The sequence below is a fragment of the Nyctereutes procyonoides genome, unplaced genomic scaffold (genome assembly GCF_905146905.1).
Source record: "Nyctereutes procyonoides isolate TBG_1078 unplaced genomic scaffold, NYPRO_anot_genome, whole genome shotgun sequence".
Taxonomy (NCBI): domain Eukaryota; kingdom Metazoa; phylum Chordata; class Mammalia; order Carnivora; family Canidae; genus Nyctereutes; species Nyctereutes procyonoides.
In genome coordinates this window covers 32,736,892-32,756,087 of record NW_026575131.1, presented here as the reverse complement: position 1 = coordinate 32,756,087, position 19,196 = coordinate 32,736,892, and the positions used below count along the sequence as shown (strand labels likewise).

At 33.8% G+C, this 19,196-nt stretch overlaps 1 protein-coding gene across 32 annotated transcripts in view; it reads left to right on the top strand.

Annotated features, from left to right (window-relative positions):
- Positions 1 to 19,196, top strand: part of SLMAP (sarcolemma associated protein) — a 142,561-nt gene that overhangs the window by 81,376 nt on the left and 41,989 nt on the right. For 6 of the 32 annotated variants that reach the window (XM_055344192.1, XM_055344174.1, XM_055344175.1 and 3 more), the window contains exons 6-13: positions 2,259 to 2,354; positions 2,602 to 2,673; positions 4,037 to 4,177; positions 5,486 to 5,623; positions 6,678 to 6,846; positions 6,931 to 6,981; positions 7,471 to 7,521; positions 12,685 to 12,747. In XM_055344192.1, coding sequence (XP_055200167.1) covers positions 2,259 to 2,354; positions 2,602 to 2,673; positions 4,037 to 4,177; positions 5,486 to 5,623; positions 6,678 to 6,846; positions 6,931 to 6,981; positions 7,471 to 7,521; positions 12,685 to 12,747 — 781 coding nt within the window. The remainder of the gene's footprint in view (positions 1 to 2,258; positions 2,355 to 2,601; positions 2,674 to 4,036; positions 4,178 to 5,485; positions 5,624 to 6,677; positions 6,847 to 6,930; positions 6,982 to 7,470; positions 7,522 to 12,684; positions 12,748 to 19,196) is intronic. The other 26 variants (XM_055344198.1, XM_055344199.1, XM_055344187.1 and 23 more) reach the window with 7 other exon arrangements.

The following is a 19,196-nucleotide window of genomic DNA, read 5'->3' as shown; positions in this document are numbered from 1 at the left end:
AGTCTGACCTTAACCTCTGACCTATTGTGAGCCTCATTTTCTTCATCTGTGATGTCGGCATAATAGCATGTATCTTACAGAATTGTCAAGAATAAATGAATCAATATATGTAATGCACTTAGAATAGTAACTGTCACATAGAATGTATGCCATACATGTTAGCAGTTATTTACCACTCAGTAAAGGAAGGCACATTAGCTGACCTAGATCTCTTATTTTCAGAGGTAGAAGAAAACTTTGAGATTAATCCAATCTAGCCTCCATTTTTCATATGCGAAATATGGGGCTCATATAATTAAAATTATTTCCCAAAACTACATGCTAAATAGTTACTAGTCATCATGGGACTATGAATCTAATGCCATGGCTCACTCTAGTACTTTTTGTAATTTTGTCAGTTCCTTGAATATTCATAGTGGGCATAATCTTTCACTATTCATTTCTGATTCTTTAGAGAAGATTATATTGTGCTGTCTTTTCTGTATACATCTTTTTGAATTACTAAAGTTCTAATGTAAATTGTAAAACTTTTGAGTAAAAGCTGGAGTACATTTCATGCCTTAGAACCAAAAGGCCATTCCTTGAAGTATGAGATTTCTGTTAGGATGTGGTTCATGGAATTATGAAACTCTAAGTGGAATTGAGTTCAAAAAGATGAAATTACACCATCTAGTGGAAGTAGTAATTGTTTGGTGGTTTTGTTTTTAAGTAAAGCTTTTTTGCAGCATTTAGTGTCATTTCCTGGATATTAGGAATATTTCAAGAGCTTAACATAGGGACGCCTGGGTAGCTCAGCGGTTGGGCTTCTACTTTTAGCTCAGGGCATGATCCCGGGATCCAGGATCAAGTCCTACATTGGGCTCCTTGCAGGAAGCCTGCTTCTCCCTCTGCCTGTGTCTCTGCCCCCGCCCCTCTCTTTTTCTCTCTCTCCATGTCTCTCATGAATAAATAATTTTTTAAAAAAAAAGAGCTTAAACTTGGCAACTAGTCTCTTTTAAGTGTAAGCTGTGTTTTATGGCTTTTGTTAGATTCCTTAATCTGTACTTTTATTTTATTTTTTAAAAGATTTTATTTATTCAGAGAAACAGAGAGAGAGAGGCAGAGAGACACAGGCAGAGGAGAAGCAGGCTTAATGCAGGGATCCTGATGTGGGACTCAATCCCGGGACCCCAGGATCACGCACTGGGTGGAAGTCAGGCACTAAAACCCCTGAGCCACCCAGGCGTCCCTAATCTGTACTTTTAGAGTTATATTTAAAAATGGTACCTGTAACTCTAATTAGATCAGATCATTGGTTATCAAGGATGTGTAGAAAAATAAATGCATGCTTTACATCTCAAGTACTGTATAAAGCATATCTTTTTTTGTTGAGATGGCTCCAGAGATGGGTTAGTACGTGTTTTTCTTTGGCTAATGACAGGAATGGAAGAAAGTGAAATTTAAAAATGTGCCGTAACCACGCTGAATGCTATGTGAGCATTTTCACCTTGACTTCTAGTGAAGGAGACCCTCTTAATAGCTATCAAATGTTAACAGGAGACTTAGAGATAAGGCTTTGCTTGCCAGTGTCCTCTGTAAAAATACCCTTTTGGAGCTGCCAAATAGTTATATAACTCCTTGACCCCCTTAATTACATGTGGACTCTTACTTATTTTTGGCATATTTGATCTGCTAAGTAGTATACGATCACAAAGAATCAGAACACCTGGAAATGCAATAGATTGTGAAGCAGTCTCTAAATATGTGTGTGTGTGTGTGTGTGTATAATATTCTTAAAAGGAAAAATTAAAGACATTTCTATTTTAGATGTCATATTTATACAGCAAAGCCATTAAGAAGTATCTTCACTACCAACCAGATTGTTTAGCTTAGTTTGGAATGAGTTTGTTCTAAAAGATATGTATATATTTAAATAAATATATATATATAATGAAGAGTTAAAAATTTGTTGGATTCTTGTAATCTGGATTTTCTTTTTTTTTTTAAACCCTTGTGAATTATAAGTAAAAAGAAAACAAAAACAGGGGACTGTTTTCTGTTAATAGGGGAAGGTGCAGCTCAGTACCTCTAATAGACCAAGAAATAAGGCTAAAATGATGTGGCTTATATATATTTTACAAGGTAGATTTATCAGGTTTGAAAGTAAGATACAAAGTGGGATGTAATATAAGAATATTTTCAGAATGTAGTAAAATTTGATTTTTCTTCAAGGAATCATGCTAGTTTATTAGAATCTCTTTTGTGATTTGTGCTATTAGGAGGCCTTACATCGGGAACAGATGTTGGAACAGAAGTTAGCCACACTTCAGCGGCTACTAGCCATTACCCAAGAGGCTTCAGATACCAGTTGGCAGGTATTCCAATTGCCTTTTTATTCAAGAAGCATTGAAGTGTAGTTTAATATCCCTTAGATGTTGATTAAAAGTGAAATTTTTTAGCAGGCAAAGTCATTTCCTAATGACCAAATATTAAAAATTTATCATTTTACAATAGTCAGTTTTATAATTTTATATCTTTTTTTTTGGCAATAGCAACCTTTTTGATATGTGTAATTTTTAAATTACCCTGAGATTTTATTTATATTTAATTTTTCTTCAACAGGCTTTAATAGATGAAGATAGACTTTTATCACGGTTAGAAGTTATGGGAAACCAATTACAAGCATGCTCCAAAGTAGGTATTAATCTCAAATAAAGATCCATAAAGAAAAATGCATAAACTATGCATTAAAAATGCATAGTTTTTAATGTAGCTTCGTTTCTTTGACATTTTGAGTACATGCTAAAACATTTATATGTTTTCACCATTCTTTTAAATCTTTTGTCATTATAGGAAGTTTCAAACATACATGTAAAGAGAAAGAATTGTATATTGAATACCTGTATACAACTCTTTCTTTTTTTTCTATCAAAGTTGATATTTGCTGGAGAAACCACATCATCTGTGCTCTAATTTCCCTCAATGTGGATTGTTAAACATTCTTCTAGCTGTCCTCCCATACCATAAATTGGTAGTTTGATCTAGAGATTTAATCTGATTTAGGTTCAACTCTTTTTTTACCAACAACTCTTTATGAAGAGTATTGTGTACTTTCACCAGAAGGCACCATGTCTAGTTGTCTTTCTTTTTGAGATGTTAGCAGTCTTTGATAATCCTTGCCTAAATCCATTATTAAGGTTGCAAAAAATGACGTAGTTCTATTATTCCTTCATTTATTAGCTGGATTACTTCTATAAATACTTCTATTCCCCTTCATAAATCATTTTGTTACCCTGAAGTCACTTCTTTAGGAAAAGCAGGATAAGTGATTTTCTCCTTTTATTTACTGGATTTTAAAATAATGAATTGGTTCCTTCTCATCCATTAAAGAATGACCACGAAGTGTTTTTTTCTCCAAACTTAGATTTAAATATATTTAATATGTTTCAGCCTATTCCATTTGTTGTTCTTATTGATGCTCAAATTATCCCATCTTTGGTCAACGGGAACTTCTTCAGTTTGGTGCCTGAGTCCTTTTGGTAGAAGGACAGCAAACTTTGATAGCTTCCTGCTGTCATAAATGGCAAAGTTTTAAACTTTGTCTAAAACAAAGTGTTCCAGACTCATACATTTCCTGCCTAAGCTGGAGTCAGCTTTTTCCTCAGGGTACTCTTATTCCTTTTGGTTTAACCACTGTTTTAAAATGTGTGGCCCCTTTGAAAGTAAGAGATTATTTTTACCCACAAATGTATATGACAAATAGGAGACTTAATTCATTTTGTACATAAGAGATAAATTCTTTTTTTTTTCATAAGAGATAAATTCTTAATTTCCTTTGACATGTTTTTTCTGTTAGAATGTAGAGTAATGTATTTGTGAAGGCGTAATTTACAATGCAACTTTTGAATAGAGCTTCGGTTAATATAGGACCAACATCATTTGTATTTGGAGGTATCTCAATATAGAACTCCAAGAGCATCATAATGTGTTATTTTTTTCAAATGGTAAATACTTAAAAAATAACTTGGCTATAATTATAAATATCTTCTAATCCTAGAATCAAACAGAAGATAGTTTACGGAAGGAACTTATAGCATTACAGGAGGATAAACACAACTACGAGACGACAGCCAAAGAGTCCCTGAGGCGGGTTCTTCAGGAGAAAATTGAAGTGGTTAGAAAACTTTCAGAAGTTGAGGTATTTCATTTTAACAAATACAAAATGGTAGTGTGGCTTAAAATTGCTAATATTCTAGGACATTTTAAACTCGAGTTTTATATAGCTAGGAAATATTTTCTGTCTATCAAGTGGGTAGGGGTAGTATGCTCTTTTTGTTGTTAGGAATTTTCAATATAATCATGTGAGTTCTGGTGCTTGTGGTCTCTACTCAGTGACTGAACAAATAAAAGCCTCACCAGGGAGTTTTACTATTTGCATTCTGCTTAGGAGTCAGCCTCTCACACAGTGGACCATGATTTGTGCCAGGGAATTGATCTCCTGTCACCTAGTTTTGCTTTTCTACTCTACTAATTCCACACCTGCGGAAGTTGGAGAACCTTACCACTGTTCTTATTTACCCATCCTCTAGAGAAGAACTCTGACTTACAGGGAAAATATTTCTTAGGTCCTTTCTAGGTCTTTTAGGAACAATCAAAATGTGATTTTCGTTACTTTAAAAAGAACCTAATTGATGATGTAGGTCATTCCTTTGGAACCACTGCGAAATTACCCAGAAGTTATTTGTTACTGGGTTTAGTTAAAATGCCCATTGTACGGGATCCCTGGGTGGCGCAGCGGTTTAGCGCCTGCCTTTGGCCCAGGGCGCGATCCTGGAGATCCGGGATCGAATCCCACGTCGGGCTCCCAGTGCATGGAGTCTGCTTCTCCCTCTGCCTGTGTCTCTGCCTCTTTCTCTCTCTCTCACTGTGTGCCTATCATAAATAAAAAAAAAAAAAAAAAAAAAATTAAAATGCCCATTGTAAATTGAATAGTAAAAATACTATATATAATATATAGTATATACTGTAGAACATGGTGTAGTAATATAATACAGTAATAGTTTCTATAATAGCCTCATCCCTTAGCCACTAATTCACTGTTGTGTCATTAGTTTGACATACAAGGAAAGAAAGTTACTAGATGTTTTCTAATTTTATTAAGTTAATTGTGCATATTGTTAAACTTGTTTTCAAGAATTGATAAGCTTAAAATATTTTCAAGTATAAAAGTCATATCCAGTGGCCCTTTAAAAGAGTAGTTATGTAAAAGTAACATCCTTTCCTCCCCTGACCCTTTTTTTTCTGTTGTTTTGTTTTTAAATTTTTTTGTTGTATTTTCTGTTTTAGCATGTACCTAAAGTAAATTAAAATTCTTATGTTGTTTAACTCATATAAAGTCCAGGACAGATGTTAATTTAGAGCAGCTCATAGAATTATACTTTTTTTATAAGTTGAATTTAAAATGTGCATTTATTCTAAATCCATTATCTGTAAATTTGAATTACAGCGAAGTCTGAGTAATACTGAAGATGAATGTACCCATCTGAAAGAAATGAATGAACGGACTCAGGAAGAATTAAGAGAATTAGCCAATAAATATAATGGAGCAGTTAATGAGATTAAAGATTTATCTGATAAATTAAAGGTATGTAGTTACTCAACCTGAAAGTATGTTAATTGTTCCTAACACACTGGATAGATTAAGAGGTTAGGTATTGCTGAATAGTTGTAGATGTTATATTTGGTAATGGTTGAATTTGTAGTAAAAATAAGGTGCCATTTAGCCCATACCCCTCTGCCACAGATCGTTGAAAGTCTGTAAAAGCTGACATATTTCTTCTGGATAGAAATAAATACTACTTCACAACAGGCATCTTTTAATATGGAGTAGATCTATATCAGCAAACCCCAGGATATTTAGACTTATTAAAAACTTGAATCTCCTTATCCTTGGACAGCCCCAAAGGCAGAGCCCAACTATGTTAGTGCTGTAATAAGCCTAGAAGTAACATTGGAGTGATTTGTATGACTCTGGTAGCCTCCAGGGAGCTTCAGCTGCAGCTCTCTATAGCTTTAGGACATTTAGGATAAGGACAGATGAGACCATAGGTGATGTCAGGTTGGTCCTTTAAAATGTAATAACTGAGTTTATGAAGACCCATCTTTAAATTATTCGAAGTATGGATTGAGTGGCTAGAAGCTACATGTTTGTTAGAGAAGACCAGGGCATACCTCCCCTCTATGTGATTGGTAAACCTGTAATAAAGATTGGTCTTATTAAAAGGAGGTCATTTAGAAAAGTGCTTGTGATCATCATTCCTTCAACTAAAGACAGTTTTGTTTAAAATTTCAAAGTACATTATGTTTTGGAACTTACAAACCAATTTAAACAATAGTAATTTCAGGGGAAAACCTTATATATTTCCCCCTTGAAAACTGTGGAGGTTTTCTTTTTGATCCTCTTATCTCTATGTATTAGGTAGGCGAATTTGCCTGCTACGTGTTTTTCTTTCCTAAGTGATAGGGAAGCATGACCTCAATGCAGACCACTTTTGACATTATTTTGACATTTACAAATATGTGCTATAATACTGAATATTCTCCTTAAAGGTTGTGGTGAATAAAAGCAGTCCTGCTTGAGGCCTCTTAAGGCAAGTTCAGACTAATGAAAGTACGGAAATTTTTTTCTTTCTCGACAGGTAGCAGAGGGAAAACAAGAAGAAATCCAACAGAAGGGACAAGCTGAGAAAAAAGAATTACAACATAAAATAGATGAAATGGAAGAAAAAGAACAGGAGCTCCAGGCAAAAATAGAAGCTTTGCAAGCTGATAATGACTTCACCAATGAAAGGCTAACAGCTTTACAAGGTAAGTTAGCTAATCTAGAAATTGATTTGATTTGATTTTTTCTTTTATCTGTGAAATATCTTTTTCTTGGACTTTTATTTACAGTACGGTTAGAACATCTTCAGGAGAAAACTCTTAAAGAATGCAGCAGTTTAGGTAGGTGTGTTATCAAATTTCTTATTTAAAGCTGAATTTTATCATTGAACCTTTTTCGTTTACTTTCTCATGGGGAACTTATTTTAAGAGGGATATTTTATGTATTCGGTATAAAGTATCTGTACTCTTTCAGAAAATTGCCCTTAAAAATATACTTGATTGCCACAAGTGGGCACCATTGTTTAGTCCTTGAGATAGATGAAATTTCTGCATCTGAGGCGCTCTCCTTAGGGATATTTAAATAAGAAAAATACATGCACAGCAGGACGCTTTTTCTTTTGAGATTCATTGGAAAGCTACTAGACAGTTGTAGCTTTTTCTCTGAGTTGATAGAAAATGGCCAGGTGAACCCTTACTGTAAAAATAAATTTAAAGTGTGCTATACTATCTTAGTGTAAGTAGGAATACAAAAATGCCATGGTTATACTTGAGACCAGTTTTTAAGTGACACTTTTTTGATCAGGCAATGACACATTGTCTTAATCCTAGGGATACAAGTTGATGACTTCTTACCTAAAATAAATGGGAGCACAGAAAAAGGTAGTGTAAAAAACTTAAATGTTCTTCTTTCATGATATCCTTTTACTATTTAAGCAGGATAGAGAGATCAGTGTTTTAAGGTTTTAAGTGTTGGGAACAAAAAGCATGCAGTTCACAGACCACTGGATCCCAGCTTTTTAAAAAAGCTTCTCTAATTTTGTCATTCTTAATGCTATGATTTTTGGTTAGATATCCCTTGTTATATGGAAATTTTAATTATTCAAATAACAGGAAAATGATAAAGTTCAACATTGTTGATATAGCATAATATAGCTTTTTCCCCCAGTGTATTTTTCAAAGAATTCTACTACTCTTTTCTTCCATCAAGTACTGTTTCCTGGAGATATTGGGCCTCCATTTTTAATGTTTGTGTCCTGCCCCATCGCTGGCCAAGAGTTTACTTTAACAGTCCATTGAACTCTTGGATATGTCATAGAAACTTTCTTTATACTGTACATCTGTTTCTTTAATCAGAGAAAACAGGTTCAGTCATTTCTGCTACCTGAAAATCGTTTATTAGTTAATGATTAGTTTGCTGTGACCCTTCTTTCTGGATGACTTGCATTATCTTTGCCAAAAATGTATAGCTACTATTGGCTTTCCTGTTATTGCATAGGGGTACTTTTTACCCAGTGGCTTGTACGTTCCTTCAGTTGTGAAGATCCCCATTTCATCCTTCCCCATTTTTAGCCATCCAACATTAATTGAGCACCAGCTATGTGCCAGATCTTGCATTAGGTGCTTGAAGTACAGAATGAATAAAATTATTTTCTGTATTTACAAATCTGTGACCCTCTCCTCTTAGTTTTTATTTTTTTATTTTTTTTTAATTTATTTATTTATGATAGTCACACACACAGAGAGAGAGGGGCAGAGACACAGGCAGAGGGAGAAGCAGGCTCAATGCACCGGGAGCCCGATATGGGACTCGATCCTGGGTCTCCAGGATCGCGCCCTGAGCCAAAGGCAGGCGCCAAACCGCTGCGCCACCCAGGGATCCCTCCTCTTAGTTTTTATACAGAAGTTAGTGGAAGATATCAAGGTCAATACTCAGAGCTTCTTACTAAATTTTTTTTCATGTATCAGGGGATATCTTTATAGTTTTTGGGCAGCAGCCAACTCTGATAAAGTTAGGAGGTGCTTTTTTGTTGTTGTTCTTGTTTTTGTTTGTTTGGTTTTTAATTAGAAACTGGCAAGATAGGTTCAAGTTACATATATATATATGTATGTATGTATATATAATGAGGGGTAAGCTCAAGACTTAATATTACATATATTCTATAACAAATCTTGAAACTCTAAATTAAAAGTTGTCATTAATCATGGTTATTTGTTCTATGTGTGTTTTATAAAATACATCTACATTTTAGAATTCCAGTTTGAATTTCAATTTGAGAATTTTTAAAGGTGTAGTTTATATTCATTATTAAAATTATTAATTTCTATTTATTAATTATATTTAGCAAACATATATAAAATGACTTAATCCTCATTTTCTAAAAGCTAGGCATTGTTAAATGAATTTTTATTTTTTGTTGCCATTATTTTCTTTTTTTTTCCTTCTCTTTTTGGCATCAGCACTTTTTACTCCAATTCATCACCATTTTGATTTGAGCATGTATTTATTAATGTCAGTGTTAACTCAGGCTGAGAACATGTTCTTCCTGCAGTTAAGAGAATCCCTTTATATACACTAAATCATCTTTATACTATACTACTTTGTGTTGTCAGATTATTGCTAAAAATTTGCCAATTCTAACTGATTTAGATGAGAATAGTTGTAGATAATTCCTTTGATTTAAAACTGAAAAGATATTTGGATACTTTAGGGTACTTCTTACCATGATATTTTTTCCCTTCTGGTGTGTTTGGTTTTTAATGGTAATAAATTGAGTGGAGTGAGAATAACCAACAGTATATCTTTAATGAAATGGAATAGTAAATATCTTGAAATGCACAAAAGCTTCTTTATACCAGATTTAAGTACACGGTGGATTTTGGAATAAGATGAATCTGTTGAGAATCATTTGTTATATAAAAACCAATTATCAAGCATTCCAATATTACGAAAGTTCATAGCCATAATATGCTATCAGATATGACTATTTTTTTTAGGTGGAACTGACCCAATCTCATAAGAGATATGACTTTAATTAAAATTACTCTTTAAATAGTAGAGAGAAGACCAAGTATAGTTATTAGAGAATATTTTTAAAATATCTGGAGATGTTAAGATTAATGCTATTTCTCTAGTAAACTCTTATTTTTGAAATTACTTAAATCTAAAGTAGCTGCTATGATAAGCACAGGTTTTATACTATAAATTTTTTGTATCTTATCTGATAAGCATAATTAAAATATATTGTCTAATAGAAATATTAGGAGAGCCACATAGATAATTTAAAATTTTCTGGTAACCACATTAAAACTATAAAAAGAAACAGGTAAGGGCACCTGGGTGGCTCAGTAGGTTAAGCATCTGCCTTCGGCTCATGTCTTGATGCTGGGGTCCTGGGATTGAGCCCCATGTCAAGAAGCAGGGAGTCTGCTTCTTCCGCTTTCTCCACCTACCCCCTTGCTCATGCCCTGTCTCGCTCTGCTCTCTCTCTAAAGTAAATAAAATTTTCTCAAAAGAAACAATAATTTATTTTTAATAATGTTTAATAATATATTTATTTTAACCCACAATATCCAAAATATTATTTCAACATGTAATCAATATTAAAAGATTAAATGAAGTATTTTATATTCTTTCTTCCCTAGTAAGTCTTTGAAACCAGTATGTATTTATTTTACACTTACAACACATCTCAATTCAAACTAGCCATGTTTTCAGGGCTCAGCAGTCACATTTGTACTGAGCTTGTGTATTGGACAACACAGGTAGTATAGAAAAACAAAATTTATTAGGAAACTTGTATATAAATATAACACATTTTAAGTACCACAGTTCTTTCTTTTGTTTCTGTATCTGTCTTTTCTTTATACTTCCACAGCCCTATTTGGGATCTTTGACATGCCCCCCACCTTCTCTCACCTTAAATATCTGATTCTTTTTGCATTATCAGTGACATCTTTTATAGTTTTGGCAAAGTGAATTCCCAAGGGGCTAATTCAAGTAATGAAATATTAAAAGTGTCATGATCCAAATCCTTTTTATATACTATCTGAAAGACTTTTCTTTCATATATCTTAGAAAATGCCTTTGTAGGGCAGCCCCAATGGCCCAGCAGTTTGGTGCTGCCTTCAGCCTGGGTTATGATCCTGGAGACACGGGATCAAGTCCCATGTCAGGCTCCCTGCATGGAGCCTGCTTCTCCCTCTGCTTGTGTCTCTGCCTCTCTCTCTCTCTCTCTCTCTCTCTCTCTCTCTCTCTCTTTCTCTCTCTTTCTCTTTCTCTCTCTCTCTCTGTGTCTGTCATGAATAAATAAATAAAATCTTAAAAAATAAAGAAGAAAATGCCTTTGTAGAAGTCATATATATTTTTATATTAATCTTGCATTTTACCTAAACTAGTATGATAAATATTTTAATCTAGAGTCCAGATATTAAAATACATAAAAGGGTGATTTAGGGCTTAGTGAGTCATGGTGGGATTACTACTTTAATAAATGTCTTCTAAAGTCCTGTGATGATAGTCTGAAATTTTGTTTCAAATAAGTTCTGTTAAGTCCTTTAGGTTAAAATTTGATGTTAAATGAGTTTTCTTATTTAAACATGATATTGTTTAGTTGGACTTCTGAAAATGTTATCATAGCTTAGGTAGGATTATTTAACTGAGGGCTCCTGTTTTAGATTTCTTAGCTCCAATCAGCAAATACTATATGAGAATTTTTTTTTTTTAATTTCTGTTGCTGCTAGCCTTTTTCTCTTTTTGGGGCTATATGGTATCTCTATGTAGTGTAACTATATAACTGTACAATTATATACAGCTCTACACACATGTATTACATATATATGTATGTATTTTATATGTATAATTGTATTATGTATTATATATATATATATAATTGTTGACTGTACACCATGTATATAGATAAAGGATAATGACAGATTTCAGGAGGAAGGTAAAGGAGATGGGTGTTAGTAAGGATGTCAAAAGATTTGTAAAGTGATCAGAGTAGGAGATGCCTGCCTCAAAAAAAGTTGAGATGATGAGAAGTGAGGTGGGTAGAAATGAGGAGAAAAGGGAAGAGGTTTCATGGTCTGAGTGGTACTAACTCAGGTCCTCTTTGAGAGGTTTTAGTGCTTTCACACCTTCCAGATAGTCATCGTCTTGGGATATATTTTTAACATTCGAACTTCCAAAGTCTATTCAGTGGTTTTGAAAGATCCAGAGATATAATTGAAGGATGTTACCCAGATTCAGAAGTTAACTCTTTAAATCAATGTAAATAGAGATGATTGTAAGAAAAGGGCTAACACTTTTCTTAAACTCCTGTTACGTTTTGATTCTCTCCACTCATTAAAACAAAACAAAACAAATTCTGTTTGACCTGAGCAAAAGCATTTTTCAGCCTCGTACTCTAAAATGTGTAGGCATTGACTTTAATCATTTGGGCAGAGATAAACAATATAATATTTTGAGAGTATATAAAGTACAGTTTAAATGACTTAAAGGGAAAGGTTATTTGTGAAATGAAAGTGTAAAAATTTAAATGTTACATCAGTGCCTTAAATTTTAAGACACATTATTTTATGGTATTCTTAAAATATTTATCTTTTGCCTCTTAACTAAGAAGAATAGCTTTGAAGAGGGACTGTTAGAAACCAGTTATTTGAAAATTAATTCAGTAAGAACATATAAAAATTTAAAAATACTTTACAAGTATTAAGCTGTCATGGAGGAAGGTGTATTTTAGAAGTGGGAGAAGCTTTTTAAAGCAATATGTGTCTGGTTTTCTTGAGCTCTTTGAATAGAAACTGCACCTTTAAAAGCTAACCATTCAGGGTACAGATCATTGATTATATAATTACAATTTTCAGTATTTAGCTTATTTTAACTCCAAAATATGTCTGCTATTAATATTAAAAATATATTAAACTTTTATGAATCTTATTCAGCATTACTTATGTTAATACATTTCAGTTTTCCTACCTTTGCTGTTGGTTTTCAAAAACAGCAACAAACTATATCCTTAAAGGTGTTTCTTTCTTTATTAGAGCACTTGCTTTCAAAGAGTGGCGGGGACTGCACTTTTATTCATCAATTCATAGAATGCCAGAGTGAGTACAGAGTATTTTTCACATTAATTTTAATGAAGTTAGGGGCAAAAATTGAAAAATGAGAGGAAAAAATGAAGATCTCAATGTGTTTGTTATGATAGAAGTATACAGAGGGCCATCTTCAGACAGCAGCAATACTTTTCATACTGTTTAGGCTTCTCTCTTTTGAGAAAATTATTTTTGTGGCATTTGCCTTCAAAGATGGATTTCATATTGCCCACAAAAAAAGAGGAGGTTTCAAGCTTTTAAATAAAAATTGTTGTTGAGTAGGAAATAAAATAGAATTTCAAGCACCTAAACTTTCTGTGTGGATACTTAAGAGGTAGTAATCAAGTTAGCCTGTTTTATTTAAGTTCTAGTTCTATCACAGATTTGGATTTGAAGTTCTTAAATAAATTTCTTAAATGATTAAATGAAGCCATGCAAACAGTGATTTAGTTTGGGCACTCAAATCTGAAGATGGCCCTTAGGGTAACAGGACCTTTCTAGGGAAGGAGTAGCGATAGATTGTCCTATAGTCTGACATCCATGGCATACCCTTGGGAAGGCTATCTTTAATAATAAAGATGGATAGGTTGGCTTTTGAGGTGATTTGGACCTCTGCTGAATTCTGAGTGAAAGTGTAATGAATTCCCTCTTACTTGAAAATCACATGGCTGCTTGAATCATGAGGTTGTGATATTCTTTTGGTCTAGTGATAATTAAAGGTCACTATGTGTAATAAAGATTTATTACAATATCTATACTTTTTCCTACCAGACATAGAATACACTTTGTTGAGCATTTTTCTCTTCCTTTTCACTTTCTTTTTGAAATGATTGACTCCCCATGTTTTTATCTCATGAGTTCATCTTGTGGACCTGCAAATATATGTGGTTCTTCTCTTTCCTCCCCATCCCCACACAATCTCAGGAGTCCTTGAGGGTTGAAGGGTCACACCTGGTAATTATAGCAGACAAATCAGCAGATGAAATGTTACACTCCTTAGGAATGCCTTAAGGAAACCTGGAATTTCATTTAATTGTTGTAGGAGAGCTTCTGTTTTTGTCCATTTTGGAGACTATGATATTGAATGTCAGTTTAATATTATTTTGAGGAAAATTATTTAATAAATATGGCATATTTCTTTGTCTTTTAAAAAGTTTACATAAAGCAAAGATTAGTCCATGTTTTTGTTATCTTCTGATTACTAAATTTCACTTTTATGGGAAATTGGCACGGGTTTGGGGCAAAGTAATTGATATCCACTGAAACCAACTAAAAGCAGAATATAGAGTCTAAAATATAAATCTTTAGGAGAGGATTTTATACTTAGTTTTATTACATGTGACCATTTTTTAATGTTTTAAATTTTTGTGACTTGTATGTTGAGCCGAAGAAAACTATCAAAAAAAGAGACTGTTTTACAATTTGTAAAAATCATTTAAAATATTATTATAAAATGTGTAAAATCTTTAGCTGTAGTTGTAACAGAATGATGTGTGTTTTACACTAAGATAAAGATGTTTAGAGATTTTTATTGTGTCATAGTTAATGAGAGGCAAATGGACCAGTAAACATTCAGAGATAGAGCAGAAGTTACATAAATTACAGCAATCTCCTCAATGGGGATATTAGATAATAAAATTATGTTTATAGGGGCTATGTAACAGCATGAGAAAAATGTTAAATGTGGTACAAAAGGAAAAATGAATATAAAATCCTTTTCTTGTGGACAAAGAATGAACCAAAGAACAAAAAATAAAATGTAAGTATTCCTAGATGTCTGAATTCTTTGGGTCCCTAAGTGCAAACAGTGGAAGTTTGGACTGTAAATTCATGTGGCTAGAGATAGAGCCCATTATCTGAATCTGTTCGGTTACTGAATTTTGGTGACAAGCAGCAAGAGTTTGGTTAATCAAGGTACCAGTCATATCTCTGAAATTTCCAAATCTGTTGGCTCCTTATATTTGGACTGCCAGAATTGGCATATTAAGAGTTAACTCTGGTTTGATTTGTCATCAGAAGGGGTATTTTCATTATTTTATAACAAGTGCCTATATGGAAATTGTTTTGTTTAATAAGTATTATGGCAAGCAAGGTAAATTCAGCAAATATATTACTCAAGTGAACTTTTTAAACAATTTTGGATTTTTTTTTATAATCTCACACAAACTTTTTTGCCATTATTTTCAGTGATAGCCATCTTGAATTGATTTATGATCTTGAACATGAATTCTGTGAGCAGCGATACTTCATATTCTTATTACCAGTCTTTTGGGGAGGGGTTAAGGATTTTTAAATTTTTTTTAAGAGTTTATTTATTTACTCAGAGAGAGAGAGAGAGAGAGAGAGAGGGAGAGGCAGAGACACAGGCAGAGGGAGAAGCAGGCTCCATGCAGGGAACCCAACATGGGACTTGATCCCAGGTCTCCAGGATCACAACCTGGGCTGAAGGTGGCGCTAAACTGCTGGGCCACGGGGGCTGCCCAAGGATTTTTTTAAGTAATTTCTGCATCCAGCATGGATCATGAGATCAAGAGTTATAGGCTCTACTGACTGGGCCAGTCAGGTAACCCTTATTTCCAGTCTTTTAAAAACAAGATATTAAGTACCTAGATTTCATTATCTACAGTGATTATTGTATAGTCCAAATTCACTTTGTGTTTTAAAAAGTAGAAAGCAGTGGTACTTGGGTGGCTCAGTAGTTAAGCACTCAACTCTTGATTTCAGCTCAGGTCAGGATCTCAGGGTTGTGAGATCGAGTCCCATGTTGGGTTCTGTGCTGGTGGAATCTGCTTGAGATTCTCTTTCTCCATCCGCCTTTGCCCTTCCCCCTCTTCTCCCTCTCTCTCTCTCTCTCTCTCTCTCTCTCTCTCTCTGGAAAAGGAAAAGAAAAAAAATTAGAAAGCAAATAATTCACTTTTGTAGGATTCATCATGTCTATTTTTAATATATTAACAGATTTTTTCAGTTAATGTATATGAATCCATAAAGAGAATGATTTAGTTGTTGGCTGTCTCCATTTATAAGGTGATTTTGACGAAATTAAAGGAGTTAGAACACATTTCAATTTGTTTTCCTTTTATGGTAAAAGAGACTGTGTTCTTTTAATTTTCTTTTAAGAAAACAACTTTTAATCCCAGGCAAAGAGATTGGATTTTGAACAGACTTAAATATAGCCTTTTACATAATTCCAGAACTGTGAAATGAATTTTCTGTGTAAAAATATACCATATAAAATCTAGAATTAACAGTAACTTTAATAAAACTTGTTAAAGACTCTAGCAATATTTTCTCTTCAGGGATTTGGTATGAAGTTTGATTTAAGCAGAATTCCACATTCCAGTTGCCTGCAAATTTTAGTTACTCAAGGTTTACCATGTAAACTTAACAAATATGTTGAGTCTATTGTGTTCTGCTAAAGATGCTTTTGAGTTAACAAATTGTGCATCTCTAAATCTGTTTCATATATATCCCATGAACTCTCTCTCTTGATTGACTTATATGCTGAGTGCAAAGAATAAAGGGTAAAAGGTGGAGAATCTGAGGACATAGAGATTCACTCATGGGCATAGAATGAAAAACTCCTTTTTCCTACTGCTTCCTGCACTTTTAATTTCTTCAGGTGTTTAGGGGAGGGCAGAGGCATCACAGTTGGGTGCCAAAGAAACTTTTCTTCTGGGGTCTGTCCGCCTTGTACAGACTGTCTCCACCTCAAAGGTGGAGTGGCATATTTTGATAATTGAGTTAACAAGTGCCCTGAAATAAACTTCATGTATTTATATTCTTAATCCATGGTTACTATGAGACTTAATGATTTTTATTATTAAGCAAAAGTCTCATTCTCGTAATATTTCATATCTTATGTTTTTTTCCTGATTTAAAAAAAAATTGTCTCCCTGCCTTCCACTCCCCTTTTGAAATTACAGTCACCACGTGTATGTGGTCTCATTCCCTCCTTTCTCTTAGGGTTTTGCTCTCACATAAAAATTGCCTTATTTGGAGTAATGCATTGAATCAGTGTTGCTCTGTGACTGTTTACTTTTCATCACTCTATGAGATCAGTCTCTGAACAATCTCAGGATTATGCTGATTACATATTCTACTTGAACAGATTTTTAAATTTTCATTTTTTAAACTTTTATTTCTCTAAACCAAATCAGTTTATTTATGACAAAGAATAGGAAACACTTAGTGTGGTTCCCTGTTAGTTGTTTATGGCCTCATAAACTAGATGTTGCTAATTCTTTATTTCTTTGTACTTAAGAGTAGTTGTTCAATTTAGGATATATGGGAAGTCTTTTTTGTTTGTTTTTTATTTGTACCAATCATTTTCCCAATCCCTTTCCAACATTTCTACCAGGTTTTCTCCCAGTATAACTGCACAGAAGATATTCTAAAATTTATGCCAGCAGTGTTTTGACATGTAGATTGTTCCTTTCTTTAAAAAAAGATCTGTTTCTGTATTCTTTTTTTTTTCCTGTATTCTTGAAATTGGTTCATTTCCTTTAGTTTCAGTTTGTCCTTAATTCTCAGGTTTTTTTCATCTAAGTACCACCTGCTGATAAGGACATTAGGAGGGCACATGATGTAAGAGCATTGGTATTATATAAGACTGATGAATCACTGAATTCTACCTCTGAAAGTAATAATAACAATATATGTTAATTGAATTTAAATAGTCTACCTGTTACTCTAAAAAAAGTTCTCAAATTTTTCTTCTTTTGTTCTTCCTTATTCTCTATTTCTACTTTGTGAATTGCTATTCTGTGAAGGAGATAAACGGTTAGCTTGATGTTAAATGCTGATTGTTAATTTTTACTTTGATTGTATTTGATGTTAATTCTAATCTCAGTTTCTTTACTATATTTCCCTCTAATGACCTTTTGGGTTATTTTAGCTCACTTTTATCTATGATGTTTAGAATTGGATCAGAGGATTCTTGATATGAATTCTCATTTGGTCCCTTACTGGCAGTAGGACTCTGGGCTATGGAACCTCATTAAATGTCAATTTCCTCATTTGTAGAATGGGGTGGTATTACCTACTTCTTAGGATTATTGTGAGTTTTAAATGGAATCATATTTGCTAAGCACTCTAAGTAATGCCTGCCACACAGAAATACATGTTCACTAGCAAGTACAAAATTTATGGTGCGGAGATTGGAGAGGGTGTTAGTGGGAGCTTTTTTGCTGAAGTAACTTCTTTTCCTCTTTTTATTACCAGTCACAGGCAGTGAAAGCTGACTGATCTGGTTTTATTGTTCTTGCAATATATTCCTGACAATGTCAAGATTGTCTAACTTTTTAATTACTAGTACAAGTGCCATTTAGAAAATTTGGTCCCCAGCACATTATTTTAATGCCCAAGTGATAACATTATTTTTTTTTAATGAAACCTAACTTTGAGACTTAAAGGTATTTTCCAGGTTGGCAGTTACAAATACCAGATTATGTAGGTCTTTTATATTCATCTGCTCTTCTCTTCTGTCAGTTAAGATCCCTAGGCAGCTGACATCAGTATCTGATAGTGCTGTTTGAGTTTATATTCTGCTTTCAGTTGGTTGTATATATCATGTGAGGAAAGTAGCTCTTTAGCTTAAAGAATTTAGTCCAGGCTAGGCACACCTGTGCTCCTTGTACTTCTTTTGAATGCATTGTTTTTTATTTTTATTTTGTGCCATGTAGTAATATGTTAGTACATAATTTATTTTTATCACCCAAGAAATAAATTTGGTTTTGTTCTATTCAGTCTTTTACAGATTTGACATTTTTTGCAGTTCTATCAGATGTTTTCTGACTAAACTAAATGCTTAGGTGATGGTTCTCAACTGTCAGACTCACTGTGCCCATCAGTTCTGCTCCTTGATAGGTTCCCTACAGAAATGCCTACATATACGTATCAGGTACAAATGCAAGAATATTCACAGCAGCATTATTTACAGTTCAAAATTGGAAATAACCTAAAAGACCTTTAGTAGTCAAATGAATATATATACACTGAGGCATATTCAATGAAAGAAGCCTGACACAAAACAGGGCACCTGGGTGGCTCATTGGTTGAGTGTTTGCCTTTGGCCCAGGTTGTGATCCTGGGGTCCTGGGATCAGTCCCGGATCCGGCTCCCTGTGAGGAGCCTGCTTCTCCCTCTGCCTCTGCCTCTGTCTCTACCTCTGCCTCTGTCTCTACCTCTGCCTCTGCCTCTGTGTGTGTCTCATGAATAAATCTTTAAAAAAAAAAAAAAAGAAGAAGAAGAAGAAGAAGCCTGACACAAAACAGTATATACTGTAGTATTCCACTTAACGTGAAGTTCAAACCACTAAAATTATATTATTTAGTCATGCACAGTTTAGGTAGTGTGATTATAAAGAAATGCAAGAAATTAAATCAGGATAGTAGTTACCTTTATGGAGTTTTGATTGGAAAGGGAAATGTGGGAAGCTTTAGGGGGTTGTGGTTAGGTTCTGT